This window comes from Triturus cristatus, chromosome 4_1 (assembly GCF_964204655.1).
Source record: "Triturus cristatus chromosome 4_1, aTriCri1.1, whole genome shotgun sequence".
Taxonomy (NCBI): domain Eukaryota; kingdom Metazoa; phylum Chordata; class Amphibia; order Caudata; family Salamandridae; genus Triturus; species Triturus cristatus.
Window position 1 is genome coordinate 782035346 of NC_140585.1, and position 13967 is coordinate 782049312.

The window sequence follows — 13967 nt, forward strand, 5'->3', positions numbered from 1 at the left end:
TCAGGATGGTAAAACATGTGGCAGCTACTTTGACAACTTGATGATGCATACTGAGCGAGTCATCAACGATGACGCCCAAGTTGCGAACTTGGCAGGAAGGTAAAGGAAGTGCACCCATCTCACAGGGCCAATGTTGAGGGCCCCAGAGATCCTTATTTTTCCCAAGTATCAAAACCTCGGTTTTCTCACCGTTGAGTTTGAGGTAATTTGATTGCATCCATGATGCGATTTTGCTCAGGCCCGACTGAAGGATTGATGGCCCGGCCGTACTCTTCATGGAGAGAGAGAAGATGATCTGGGAGTTGTCTGCATAAGAGAACAGGGCCAGCCCAGCATCTTCCGCAACATCAGCTAGAGGTCTGACGTTTAGGTTGAAGAGTAAAGGGCTACGAATAGAGCCCTGAGGTACCCCATGGGGTGATGAGTGAATGTCGGAACTAGCTGTAGGGGAAAATACTTGAAAAGTGTGACTTGTAAGAAAAAAAGTGAGCCAGTTCAAAGCTAAGCACAGATGCCTAAAGATCTTAAACCTTTAACTAACACGGTGTGAGACACCATGTTAAATGCTGCGCTTAAATCCAGCAAAATGAGGGCCGCTGTGTCTCCCGCATCCAGATGACAGCGTAGTCTTTCCGTTACCCCCAACAGGGTAGTTTCCGTTGAGAAACCAGCTCTGAAGCCCGATTGAGAGCGATGAAGAAACCCTTGGGTTTCTACAAACAGAGCGAGCTGTGCAATGCAAAATAAAACGCAACAATGCTTAACAACTTCAACTAAATTAACAATAATTAGTCTCCTACTGACATAATGTCATCAGATGTGACATTGCAAATCTATTTACACATGATACAATGACAGATGTATGAAAATAATAGACTGACGGAACTTCAGACAGGAATTACCTTGAACAGTTACATTAGAGACGAGAGCTTCCTCCAGAGCTTACCAAAAACAAGATATCTTTGCAAGGCATTTTATTTGTGCACAATTTGATATGTGTATGGCGTGAGAAGAAATTATCCCACACAGCCTCGTTCAGAATTTCAAAATGGAGTTGAGGCCTAGATTGGGCCTAGTGTGGCCAGCTTATGGAGCACAATTCTTTAGAATATAAACAAGTTCTGAACCCCAAGCAAATATTTATTAATTAGACATATCACCCTTAGAGGACTGAACCCTCACTTGGAAAAGGAGCTGGATCAGGGCATTCAGTTGGGCAAGAGCAATTCAGCACTTGATTTTAACCACACATCTAGCTTACTAGCGAGATTATTCCGCAAAACATGTGAGAATCATACTAGAAGTCGAGGAAAATCAATCAGTTTTGACCCAAAAATCATTTCAGAAAAGTTACAAAATTGTTGAGAGAAAATGGCGGTCAATGGAGGGAAAAAAACAGTAAAGCGTATGAAAGTGAAATTTGTAATAATGACTAGACACCCATATGTGACTTCCCTAAGCACAGCTTTCAAAGGAGTAAACAGATGGAGGGATTCTCTCAATGAAATGTGTGATCAACCAAGGAATGCAAGATTGTAACGATGTTCCTACCTCAGAAGGAATTTCCTGGTATATATGTTTCTGGTCAAATCCTTGAAATTTGTCATTGAATGAGTCATGAGCTTTATTAGTGAGTCTTGCTCTTTCTTAGGAGACACTACATATTGTGGAATGTTATAGAAGATGATAGCCTTTTTTGTGGATTGTGGAATATAAACACAATCATGTTGCATTTGTCTAAAAACAAGTTTAGTAAAGTGTGAACATGGACATCATTTAAATTTTAGGTAGGTAAGAAAGGTAAAAATGGGAATCTAGAACCGTAAAAAACAGAAGAATTGCCAGAAGTTTGAGTGTTATGTAGAGAGAGTTATTTTCTTTTGGTGTTGTGTATTGTAAAGGTCATTATCACTTGCGAGGGTATCCTGGCGCTGACCAGGCATGTGTCTAGCCCTGTCTATGGTGGTTGGTTAATTGAAAAGCTAGATGTTCAGCTTCTTGCAAAATTCAAGAAGAGAGGAGTCGTCTCTGATGTGCAGTGGAAGGCATTTTCACAGTTTAGGAGAGATATAAAAAAATGCTTGTCCTCCTACTCTGTTATGTGAGGGGTGAGTGCGAATAGGAGTCCTGTGGAGCGGAGGTGTCTGGGTGGTTGATGGAAGGAGATACAACTGTTCGGGTAAGTAAGGCCTAAGTTGTGTAGTGCCTTGAATGTTTGTGTGAGGCGTTTGAATTGAGCGCATTTGTGTATCGGGAGCCAGCTGAACTCCCTGAGGTTTGTTGTGATGTGAGTTTTTGTGGGAAGTTGAGGATGAGTCTGGCTGCCGATTTCTGTATGGTATGTAGTCTTCTAGTGAGTTGCTTGGTGATCTCAGCGTAGAGGGTGTTCCAGTAGTTCAACTTGCTGGTGACTAGGGTGTACTTGATAGGATGTTGAAGCAGGATGCAGTGACGGCATTGACTTATGCAGTCACATACAGTTTGCTGTTTATGATTATTCCGAGGTTCTGGCATGGGCACTGAGTGTGCAGCTACCTTCTTGCTGAAGATCACTACTTTTGGGGGCGTGGCCAGGCGGTCCGACATGGCGAACTTGCCTTAGAATAGCCCGCCGACAATCCTAAATTAATCCTGCAATCAAGCGCAGCTGCTGCTGCACTGACCCTCAGTGAGACCGTGAAGAACCTGTGACATCTTCGTTGAGCTCCGGTCGCCTGCAGGTGGCCCCTTCCCCCCCAGGGGCTTCGCAACTGTAGCGGCTGAAACATCTATCCTGTCAAGTTGGGACGCGGATTCTATGCTGGGGAGAAAGGTCCTGGCTGGCGAGCTGTGACAGAGTTGAGCCTGGACGGAAATCTATGCAGTGTCTGCCGGGGGAATCCAGGAATTGTGGCCCCCGCTGGCATATTGACGTGATGGGAGGTCGGATCGGACTGCGGTGCCCCCACCCCCTCTTCCTGAGGCCCGAGCATTGAGGCACCACTATACAGGCCTGGAGGCTTGATTTGAGACCGGCCTACCTGTGGATGCGGGGAGCTGCGGCTGGGGTCGTGCTGTGGCCCTGGTATGTGGCCGTTCCTTACCCTCTCACCTGCTGTGTGCCCTGGTGAGATATAGGGGCACGGGGGATTTCATGATCGGCCAACGCCAGGGCATAGGCTACCTCCAGACGTGGGTAATTGTGGCTTGTGGGGGCCCGGAGACACTCCTAAATTAAACCACGCTGCAACTACTTTTATCGCCCGCTCTGGCCGTGGGTGCCCGAAGGCTCCGGTGTGGTTTGGAGCCGCGGATGTGTGCTTGGTGTGGGCGGGGTGCCCTAGGGCTGGACGGTCATTATTGGGCCATGAGGCCCACGACTCCTGATCCTGCTCTGGCCTTGCTGTAATATTAAGCGGCTGGCCCTGAGACATGTGACGCCAGCCTGAGAGGAGGAGTACCCGTAAACTCAGCGGAGCCTGACTGAGACCCGGGAGCTGCGATATACCTGCAACATCCTGGTGAGTGTATTGGGAACCTGGCTGTTTCTTCTCATTGCCACGCCCGATCCGTGGGCCTGGTGCACCTCCCCTGCTTTTGTGCTGTCCTGGGCACCGCTCCAAATACATAGTGTGGGCCGCCGTATGGAGTTGGTGTTGCCGCTACCTAGCATCCAACCGTGATTCTTATTTGATCCTGAGGGACACCGGAGCGACTTACAGTGGTGGCATTGGCACGGTTGCTGTTGAGGCGTCGGGTGGCTGGAGTCACCTGTTAGGGGTGGTGGGGGATTACCACCTGCAGAGGCGGCCGGGCTAGGTCCTGGTGCGGCTTGTGGATGTGAAGCCCTTCTCCGGTAGCCACCCCTGGCTGCTCAGTTGTGTGTTTCTGGGTGTTGGCCGCGTATCGGGGACCTACCGGCCTTCAACCTGCTTTAGACATTTATCTTGTTGCGCATCTCCTCGGACCGGAGTAAAATGGCTAAAGATAAACCCTCTGGGGCCGCATCTAAACAATCTACAATGGACAAGTACACCAGTGCTGGCGCCCAGTCATCTGCCCCCGAGAACGCGGAGACTGCTTTTCCTGACAATGCTGCGTTGTTGGTGGCTATCACGCAGTCCAGGGACGCGCTGGAGGCCAAAATAGGCACGGTCAGATCGGGCGTCATGCTCCTTCGTCAGGATCTCCGCAATGCGGTCCAGATAATAATCGAAACAGAATCACGAATCTCCAAGACGGAGGACGCAGTGACCACCCTTCAAAAGAAGATGTCCAGCTTGGAGTCGCTGACGCGCGGCCTAGCTGTGAGAGTGGAGGACGCAAAGGGCAGAGCACGGAGGAATAAAAACTGCTTTGTGGGATTTCCTGAGGGCTGCGAGAACAATAATACAGTCGAATTACATCCCCCCTCTGTCTGCGTTCCGGGGGCACTTTCCAAAACACAATATGAGAATGTACTGCTCCATCGCGGTTTTTGCGTGGTGTACTGACCTGTCTCTCTGAGGTGCTGCATTGGGACGTTCCACAGTCACCGCGTCTAACCATGCTTCACATTGTGCAGGGCATTGAAGGTAACAGATACAAAAGACATCTGCTATTCCTGGGGCTTAATCTCGCTAAGCGTGACATTACTGAGGCTTGGAAGGCGACTTCACCGCCATCTGTAGGGGCCTGGGAACGGGGCCTTGATTTCTCCATAAAGTTAGACACACCGCTTTTTATGGTGCGGGGATGTCCCCAGAAACACCCGAAGATATGGAAGCAGTGGGCTGATTATCTGGGTTTATATCTTGAACCTATTCCCTTGCGTTATGCAATGAAGATCTGCCATAAAGATCAAATGTTGGGTATTTATATTAGGAATAATTGTATCTGTACTCACATGCTACGATTGGAGACTTTTTACTATACTATACATAAAGACTCTGTGACACTGCTATTTCTAGTTAATAATGTTTATAAGCATTTAATTCAGTTGTTTTTCGCATATTCCTTTCTTTAACAATTGTATATTGCAGAAGTTGACATCTTTACCATCGCCATGATACATATACAATATGCTGCCCTGGTGTCACCTGGGCCTTTTGGGTCTGTCAACAATAAAATTTGTTGTGAAAATAAAATCACTACTTTTGTCTTGTCGATGTTGAGCCTGAGCCAATTTGCTTTCATTCAGTTAGCGTCATGCAGGCAGTGAACTTCTTTCTTATGTTTTTTTCTGAGAGGGAGAGTATGAGTTGCATATTGTGTGCGTAGGAGAGGATGTTGATGTCGTTTACGCAGGTGCATTGGCCAGAGGGATCATGTATGCTTTGAAGAGGGTGGGGCTCAGCTGTGAACCTTGAGGCCCTCCACAAATGAGTTTGCAGGCTTCTGAGGAGTAAGGTGCCAGGCTGAAAGCTTGTTTTCAACCCGTTAAGAAGGAGCAGAATCAGCCGGTACTTGGATGCCAATCTTGTGCAGCCGTCTGATGAGGATAGGTCTGTGTTGCTCTTAACAAAGAAAACATGATACGTCTTTGTCTATTATATCAGAAGGTGAGATCAACTAAATTGATTGTACATGCCTGCGGATATATAGGCAATACTTTATCTCACAGGTATTTAATAGGGAGGATTGTGTGGAGGAAGGATCCTGATTTGTTGAACAAGCTACTGCAATTTCCGAAGGAAAAGCTTTACTCTTTGCAAATCAGTTACCACCCCAACTCTGGGGTAAGTAACAGATTGATGATTTGAGACTTCAGTTGCCCATTGACTCATGCCTTTGTGACTCACAACGTTGGAGAACACCCCTTTTCATGCCACCTTCTATTTGCAATTCTGAGAGGGTTGCAAAAGGCCTTTTGCATTCAGACTTGCAAAAAGACTTTGGTACATTGTAAAAAGGTGTTTTATGGTCAGTCCTCGGTGCCTGTGAATCACAGGTTGTGTCACCACAAAATTCCTCTGCACTTTGGGACAGTATTGTACTGCTATTCATCACGTTATCATATTTATGTAGTAAGGAGGTAAGACACACTAGTGGGTTGTTGGCAACAAAAGCACTAAGGGTCTAGAGCTGGGTAAAACTAAAATGAGAGTTGTGAAGACCAAGCCCAGAAAATAAGAAAATAATACCTTTAAAATAGGAGATATTAGTGGCCATGAAATACAAAAGGTTTACCTGGGAAAAACAAAGACTATTACCAATTTTCTAGAAAAAAAATAGTTAGCCTGAAGAAGAGAGGATTAGGAGAAAACTTCGGCTCAGGATGAGTTGTAGTTCTTTCATCCTTTTAAGCCACCTTAATGAAGTTGGTGGAACCTCTGAGAGCCTGAAATAGTAATTTGAAATATTAACTACATTTTATGTTATAATAGTACAGGCATATATTATTCTAGCGTGAACAATTATGTTAATAAAAGGCACTGGATTCATTTGTAGAAGGGGCCACAGACAACAGGGCCAGTGCTGTTGTGAACTGTGGTTTTCAGTTTTGCTGACGTCCGGCCTTTTCTGATTCCCATCTTATTTCATGCTGTGTTGCCAGAAATTAAGAATGATTGATAGACTAAAATCTTTCCAAATTCTTCCAGTTTCCCCAGCTATCTGTAACACCCTTTCTCCTCCTTATCCTAATGATTATTTTACAGTAATCACCCTTAATTGTCTTTTTAGTATCTGTGGAAAGATTCTTTAAATATGTATTTAACTAAACAATTAGGCCTTGTTGGTGGGCCCTATTTTATGCACAGTCCAGAGGTGACAAATGTTTTTAAGGAGCTGAGTTTCTGTTTGCCATGTAAAATGTGCTAGCAATTTACACTATTTGAACCATTACAGCACAGATGAAACAGCAACAGAAAATATTCTGAAATCGGAAATGACAATGGCGTCCATTTGTGGAAGACTTGGACTGGTGACCCCAAGAGATGCCTTCATAACTGCCATTTGCAAAGGGTCTTTGCCACCACACTACACACTGACGGTCCTGAACAGCTCATCAGTGACTCTCAGCAATAAATGTAAGAATTTTGAAACAAGGGAAGTTCTTCAATATTTGTATGTTTGTTATTGTTATATCATGCAAGTTTATTAAGTGATTGTGTTGTGAAATTCATATGTTAATTTAAAATCTGAATTTGCAGCATAATGCAAAATTTAATGCAATATTCCATGCATACTGGCAACTTGAAGGCTGTTCGCTTGAAATGTTCTGCTGCTTTAGTCACAGTCAGTGACAAAAGTACCTGTTCCTCCTCTGTGTGACTCAAACTGTGGTATGTTTTGCTCTTTAGTTTCTCATTTTTGCCCCATTAAATGCAGGTATGTAACATTTGTTCCAGTTTTTTTTTATTTTTAGCTAATACAGTAGCATTCTACTTTTTCTACTTCTTCAGTTCTGGTCATAGCCTCTCAGGTCTTCGTATTTCAGAAACAACATATTGGTATTCCATTTGACTGATTTATGTGCCCACTGCATTTTGGGATTGAGGTCATAGCTTGGCGGTGCCTGGTGCAAAATCTGTGACACCTTCACTTCTAAGGCTAGCATGAACCAGGAAAGAAAGAATTTGCAGCTCTAAAAGCATCCATATGCTGGCACAAAAAGAGATTAGCATAAATCTATTCCTTGAATACCTACGTGCCTTTGCTCCTTCCTTCTGACCATTTATCCATTTTTTGGACTAGATCCTCTCCTTCCCTGCCCCCCACCCAAGAAAAGAGATCTTTATTAATTGTCACAAAGATTTAATCTGCCAGTGTCTAGGGGTGAATGGTGTAGCCTTGTTACTTTGGAGGCGGATCCTTTAATTGTTTCTTTCCTGAAGCCCTCCTGCATGCAGTACTGCTTAGATATTGATTCATGAGGTATGGAATATGCAGGTAGAAAAATCCATCAGAAAAAATATATTTTCTGTCTGTATATGCCTTTCTGGCTGATACTGTGTCTAACTTCAGTTCCTTACCGACTCAAGCACCTCCCTCCTCTGAGGAGTGACTACTCTGCTGATAATATGGCACCAAGTTGGTTGTATGCTCTGCATTCCTTTATATTCATCGGGCTCGTCTCCAGTTTGAAAAATGTGTGAGTTGGAAAAGGAAGAGAATTGGCATGACAGCACCTGATGGCACTATACATAGCTCCATGATGAAACACCCAGGAAGGTTTCATAGGCGTCAAGTATCCATGGCGCCACCTGTGTTGTGGGAATGCTGTTGCTTATTCTGAAGTCCTGCTGCACAGACTCCGACTAGCCCTGAAGTCCCTCCCTGCATGCCTTTGCCAACTTGTGCCTTTTTGTGTCACATCAGAGCTTTTCCAGGTTTTGGCCTCTTCTGCATGGAACCTCCCATCTCCCCTTACCGAAGCTGCAGCAGCTCAGTTACCAGTAAGTGATGTGCGGGTGTTAGCCAGACCCTAGTCACAGGATCGCTGCTAACCGGTTGCAAAGGGTCAACAGACCTCCAGCTTAATTCGACCCAGTGTTGAACCGGAGGTCCATACAAGCTGTTGACACGGTCATGCTACCTAAATAAAAAGAAATAACCCTAGATTCCACTGATAACATCTAGCACTATTGCTTTTGAAGCAAAGACAGAAATTCATGTGAAAACTCCTAAACCTGGACCAATAAATCCATCTTCCTGTCAAGAAGATTCATCATCCCTAAGCTGAAAGACATATTCTTAAGACGTTAATAGTAGCTCATTAAATGCTAATCTTCTACCCTTTCTTCCTGATGTAATTATGAGACTTTAGAAACCTATACCATCGGTGACGGACAAAAAGACAGCAGAGCTAATTAAAGACTATGACAATATAGTTCTGTCTAATGTCCTTGGGAAAAATATAGCGGAAGCCTTACGGAACAAAACATTGAGCTGGTTAGGAGAAAAGGCAATTCCAGCATTAATACCGAGGCGTGATCTAAAAAAAAGTCTTGAAAGGATTTCTGCTCCAGAATGCAAACCACCACACTAGTATTACTGTGGACTTTATGCTGGAGCATCCATCCTTCTAATCCCATACATCTGTCCTCTATATATTTATCATGCATTCTGAATTGCACTTTAATCTCTGTTTTCTTTTACAGATGAAATCAAGGTTAAACTATGAAAGTGTGCTTCATAAAACAAAACAACGTCCTGCAACAGCATGGTGGAATAAGGAAGTAGCGGATATCTTAAAGTAGTTATGTCCTAGTTTCAGCTTTTCAGAAATTGTTATCTGGGTCCATTTCACTACATTTCTTACACAGCTTTCTATGTAGTTGAGAACAGCATAGTTAGGCTATGTATTTAGGTCTCGCCTGGGCAGTTCTTGCGTTGTCTCTTCGAGACATGCTGTATCTGATAGAGACATCTAGCAAAAGATTCAATATCTTAGAATATCCCCAGGCGTCAGACTGGATCCGTAAAATCTTTTTTCCCAGCAATACCTCTGCACGCCAGGAGCCTGTGCCACTCTGCTCCGTCCTGATGTTGCCGACGGAAGTGACATCAATGGAGCCATATAAGCTTCCACGGCGTGCTGACGTCAGTTTTCCTTCTTTTCTGCGTCCTAACGCAGATCCGGGAGAGTAATACCTCTGGCCTGTTTTTGTATTTTCAGGCCTTCTCGACGGCCTTTTTGCGTCAAGGAACAGTGTGTTCGATGCCTGCGGGCTTCAAACCGTGCCGGTCCTGCTCCCGTCAGATGTCGGCGATGGACCCACACGAAATCTGTATGTGGTACTTGGGCAAGCACTACGACTCCGTGGAGTGTGGGAACGCAGCATGAACTGCTGTCTGTCCTTATGTACCGAACTGCCCCCTTACGACACTGGTCTCCTTCTCCGGCGGAATCAACACGGCGCCGGCAATCGCACAACAATGCTCCTGTTGGGGGCAGGTCCCGGGACCGTCATCCTTCGCCTACCTCTGGTAAGCACAAACGGAAGTAGTCGGCTTCACGCCAACATCCTGTCGAGGCCTGTAGCTCACGGTCTTTGCCACAATCTGGCCCCCGGACCTTGCATATCCCCCATTTCCGGGTGCTGGGGCGACTCGTCCTCAGATGGAGGACTACTGCAGGGCTCTGCAGTCCTTTCTGGCATTACCCCCCCCTCTCTGGCACACCTTCTGGCCCCAAAGGCGGGGTAGGGTCTCAGGTCAAGACTCCGCCGGCGGGTTCGCCCTCTGCTCCGACCGAGCGTCCTGGCTCTGACTCCACAGTCGCCGCAACATCGGACACGGCCCGGAGGGGCATCCCACGGTGTGTAGCCCTTCCATAGCGTGGGAGCACAGCCTTCTGGGGCTCCCTGCCACCTCGCTGGAGGTGGCTGCGGCGCTGTGCACATTACCGCTTCGGCGCACTCTCCCTGCAGGTTTCCACCTCGGGTGATGTAGGGTCGGTGCTCATTCGAATCCGAGCGGTCGAAACCTTTTCGGAGGTCGCCGACACCGGCTCGACTCGGACGGCCGAATCCTCTTGGGGGGTTGCCGGCTCGACTCCAGCAGCCGAGGCCTTTTCGAAGGTCGCCGGCGCCGGCTAGACTACTGCAGCCGAGGCCTTTTCTGAGGTCGCAACGCCGTTCAACACCGGTACCATCTCCGGCTTTATTGGTGGAAGATGTACTCTTGGTGAATTCATCGCCCCCTGAGTCATTTCAACTCTCTCCGGAGTGCACGCAGATGGGGCATTGGCCTACTCCTTTTGCTGAGTTTTTGTTGAGCGGCCAGATTAGCTTGCATTCGTCCCCTACTGATAACTTGCTGTCCCCACCTCATGGGGCCACGGAGGCTAGTGGGACGTTTCTCAGGTCTGTATGCAGGGCTGCAGCCATTTTGCACATGCAGCCGCCATCTGTCTCTAGGTCTTCAGAGCCTTTGCAGGAACTTCTCCACCAGGGCACGGGGAACATAGAGCCATTGTTGCCATTTGCGGAGTCATTATTTGACATCCTTCTCGGAACGTGGGCTAGACACTCTTCGTAGGACCCTGTGGATCGTGCTGTAGCACATCGCCATTGGCCTGCTCCCACTGACCCCGCCTGTTTAACCCTCCATCCTGGAGCTGGAGGACTTGTGCTTCAGGCAGCCCTCTCTATCACTCATGTTCCGTTGCACCCTCCCACTCGGGAGTGTCGTGGTTGGAGTCATGGGGCTGTGCTGTGTTTGCATCCGCCAGTTCAGCACTGAACAGTTTGTGTGTGTTTGCTCGGGCTACATTTGCCCTTTGGTACGCTGTCGAGCAGCTCCTTCCCTCCTTGCCGAACAGTTTGCGTGCCGATCTGGTTCTAATCATCAGTGATGGCCATGATATGGCGCATTTTTCAATTCGGTCTGCCATGGACACCACGGACTCGGTGGGTCGTGTTATGGCCAGGTCGGTTGTCTTGCGCCGCCACGCGTGGTTGCGCGATGGCGTTTTCCCACAGCATGTTCAGGAGCGGCTTAGGGATCTGCTCTTTGATGGGATCACTCTTTTTGACGCCCATGCTGACTCTGCGGTCCGACAACTCCTGTCTGATTGTCTTCCCAGGTTTTAATCCTCCTGGAGAGTTTTAGAATACGTGACGGTGCTGTCATGTTCTTTTGTGTTGCCCTTTGTGGGTTACTGAGGTTCTCAGTTGCGTGGATGTTCAGCCGTGTTCTTTCCTTCTTCTGTTACAGCGGGATGACTGTGTTGCCTTTCGTTTGAGCCTTTGCCTACGAGCGTGTCTCAACAGGGACCCTTATTTTGTAGGGTGGTGCCTTACCCTATGCGGGGTATTTGCTTGCAATTATATTGCTACCTTCCTTGCCTAAGAACTTTTCCCGCAAGTTGACTCTTCCTACTATTGTAGGATATCACATCTGGTGAGATCCATGGGCTTTGTTTCTCTCCAGAGATGGCGTGTTGGTTGTCTACGGTGAGTCCGTGACACATCCCCGCCTCCATAGGGACGTCCGTTCCCTGAGGTTTGCTTCAGGGTTTTGTCACACCTGTTCATTCCGGGCGTGTTTTACGCCTCGCTGTGCTCATCTTGCTGGTCTACGGGTGGCATGCGCCCCTGGGGGGCAGGTTCTTCTGGCCAGTTCCGGACTGGTATATTTTGTATTCTGTGAATACTTGCATATTATGCTCTAGGTCTTTCTAGTGCCTAAGAACTTCCCTGGCAAGGTTTCCGGTTCTTGGGTCCGGTTCATTCGTTCCTGTCCTCGGCATATTTCTTCATTCTCAAGGAGTAACTCTTCTCCACATTTTCCTACTTGGTGAATGCGGTTGGTCTATGGCGGAGTGCGCTTTTGGGAGAAGGGCTTCTGTCTGTGCCTTATCTCCTCTTAAAGGTTTCTTCAATTCCCGCGTAAGTGGCAGAATTCATGTCTCTTAGTGTATATATCATACGTTATACACGTCACAAGGGTGCTCACATTCTACGTTCTTTTTGCCCTAGTATTGGTCCTTCTTGCTCACTCTCTCCTTTCGGGATACAGTCCCCTATGTGTTCCTGGCCCTGCCAGTTATCCACTCGCAGCAGCACCTTTTGGTACATTTGGCGGGATGCCTAGCTCCTGAGCTTCCTCCATGGTAACTCTTCTGTTGTCACATGTCCTATATTATGCACACAAGCCTTCTCTTGCGGCTCCTGTCCTTCCCTGGTCAGTCTTCAGACTGTCCCCTGGTTTCATTTTTTGGCACCCCATGTGGTGTATGTTCAGGCGGTATGCTCTACCGTTCCCATGTTGTTGGGTCCTTTTGGGCCTTTGTTCCTCATGGATCAGCAGAACCAGTGCTGGGCTCCTTCTTTCACCAGAGTTGCTGCATTTTCTATTGCGTTGGCACTGATCTTTATAGTTCCACATTCCTTTGTCTGTGTCTGGACGAGAGAGGTCTCACACCATCCCTCGCCAACTTGTGGTGCTTTTGCCGTCCCTTGTCCATGTTCATTACGGAGTTTCCCACCGTGTTTCGTCAGCCATTGACGAATTTGTGCTCCTGGAACTTGCTGGTTGTTTCTCAGACCCTCCTCCTATAGGGTATGGCTTTGGTATCTATTTTAAGTTAAGGAATCTGCGGCTAGATGTCTCTATCAGATGGAAGAGTTACTTATCTTTGGTAACGATATATCTGGTAGAGACACAGTCTAGCCGCAGATTCCTTAACGCCCGGCCATCCTCCCCACTATGCAAAGACCTTTTCATATGTTGTCTTTCCACCTAGCTCCCTCTTCCGGGTGGCCTTGGTCTTCCAGAGGTGTGCTCTCGCTCCTCACTCTGGGGTAGGGTATGATGCTCTGCCTGGGGCCCTTCGGACTCCCCTGTTTGGTTGGTAGCGTGTTATCGTACCTTCCTTTGTAGCTGGGAGTCTTGTTCGGATTTCGAGCCCTTTGGCTCTCCACTCCATCAATGTTTTTTGGCTGGTTAGTCTCTGCTTTCCACTGCCTACTCATGTTGCTTCACCTGTGTTTAAAATACGTGGGGTTCTTCTGCTTTTAATTCCCTCCCACTGCCCATGCCTGTGCTTCTTTCAATGGCAATCGGTTAGATTGGAATTCTCTTGGTGTTCCAGTCCTTCAATCACGGTAAGGTCTGGGAAGTGAACTTTCAAGTGGTCATTCCCTTCTAATCACTTGTCTGGCAGCATGTTCCTTCCATATTGTGATTCTTTTCACCTGTCTCCTATGGTAACAAGCTCTGTCTGCCTTGTCATGTTGATTGTGCACCAGCCGTAGCCCTCCCAAACTGGGGCACAGCTTGGCGCTTTGTTCGGCCATTGCTTACAGCGCAGGCTCTGTGAGCTCACTCCAGTCCTTTCTGGTACTGGGGGGCTTTCTCAAATAATTTTGTACCCTGTTATACATATTTTTACTCTTTTTTTAACACACACTGTTCCTATGCTATTGTAGTTTTTTGTCATGGCTCCGTGTTATGGCGCGGAAACGTTTCCTGTAGAAAACTGACATCAGCACACCGTGGGCGGCTTATATGGCTCCATTGACGTCACTTCCGTGGGCGACGTCAGGACGGAGCTGAGC

The 13967-nt window shown here is 47.3% G+C and overlaps 1 protein-coding gene across 2 annotated transcripts in view; it reads left to right on the forward strand.

Moving 5' to 3' along the window:
* MON2 (MON2 regulator of endosome-to-Golgi trafficking) overlaps positions 1-13967 on the forward strand; it is a 1036128-nt gene that overhangs the window by 488836 nt on the left and 533325 nt on the right. For both annotated transcript variants that reach the window (XM_085653355.1, XM_085653354.1), the window contains exon 14: positions 6808-6989. In XM_085653355.1, coding sequence (XP_085509481.1) covers positions 6808-6989 — 182 coding nt within the window. The remainder of the gene's footprint in view (positions 1-6807; positions 6990-13967) is intronic.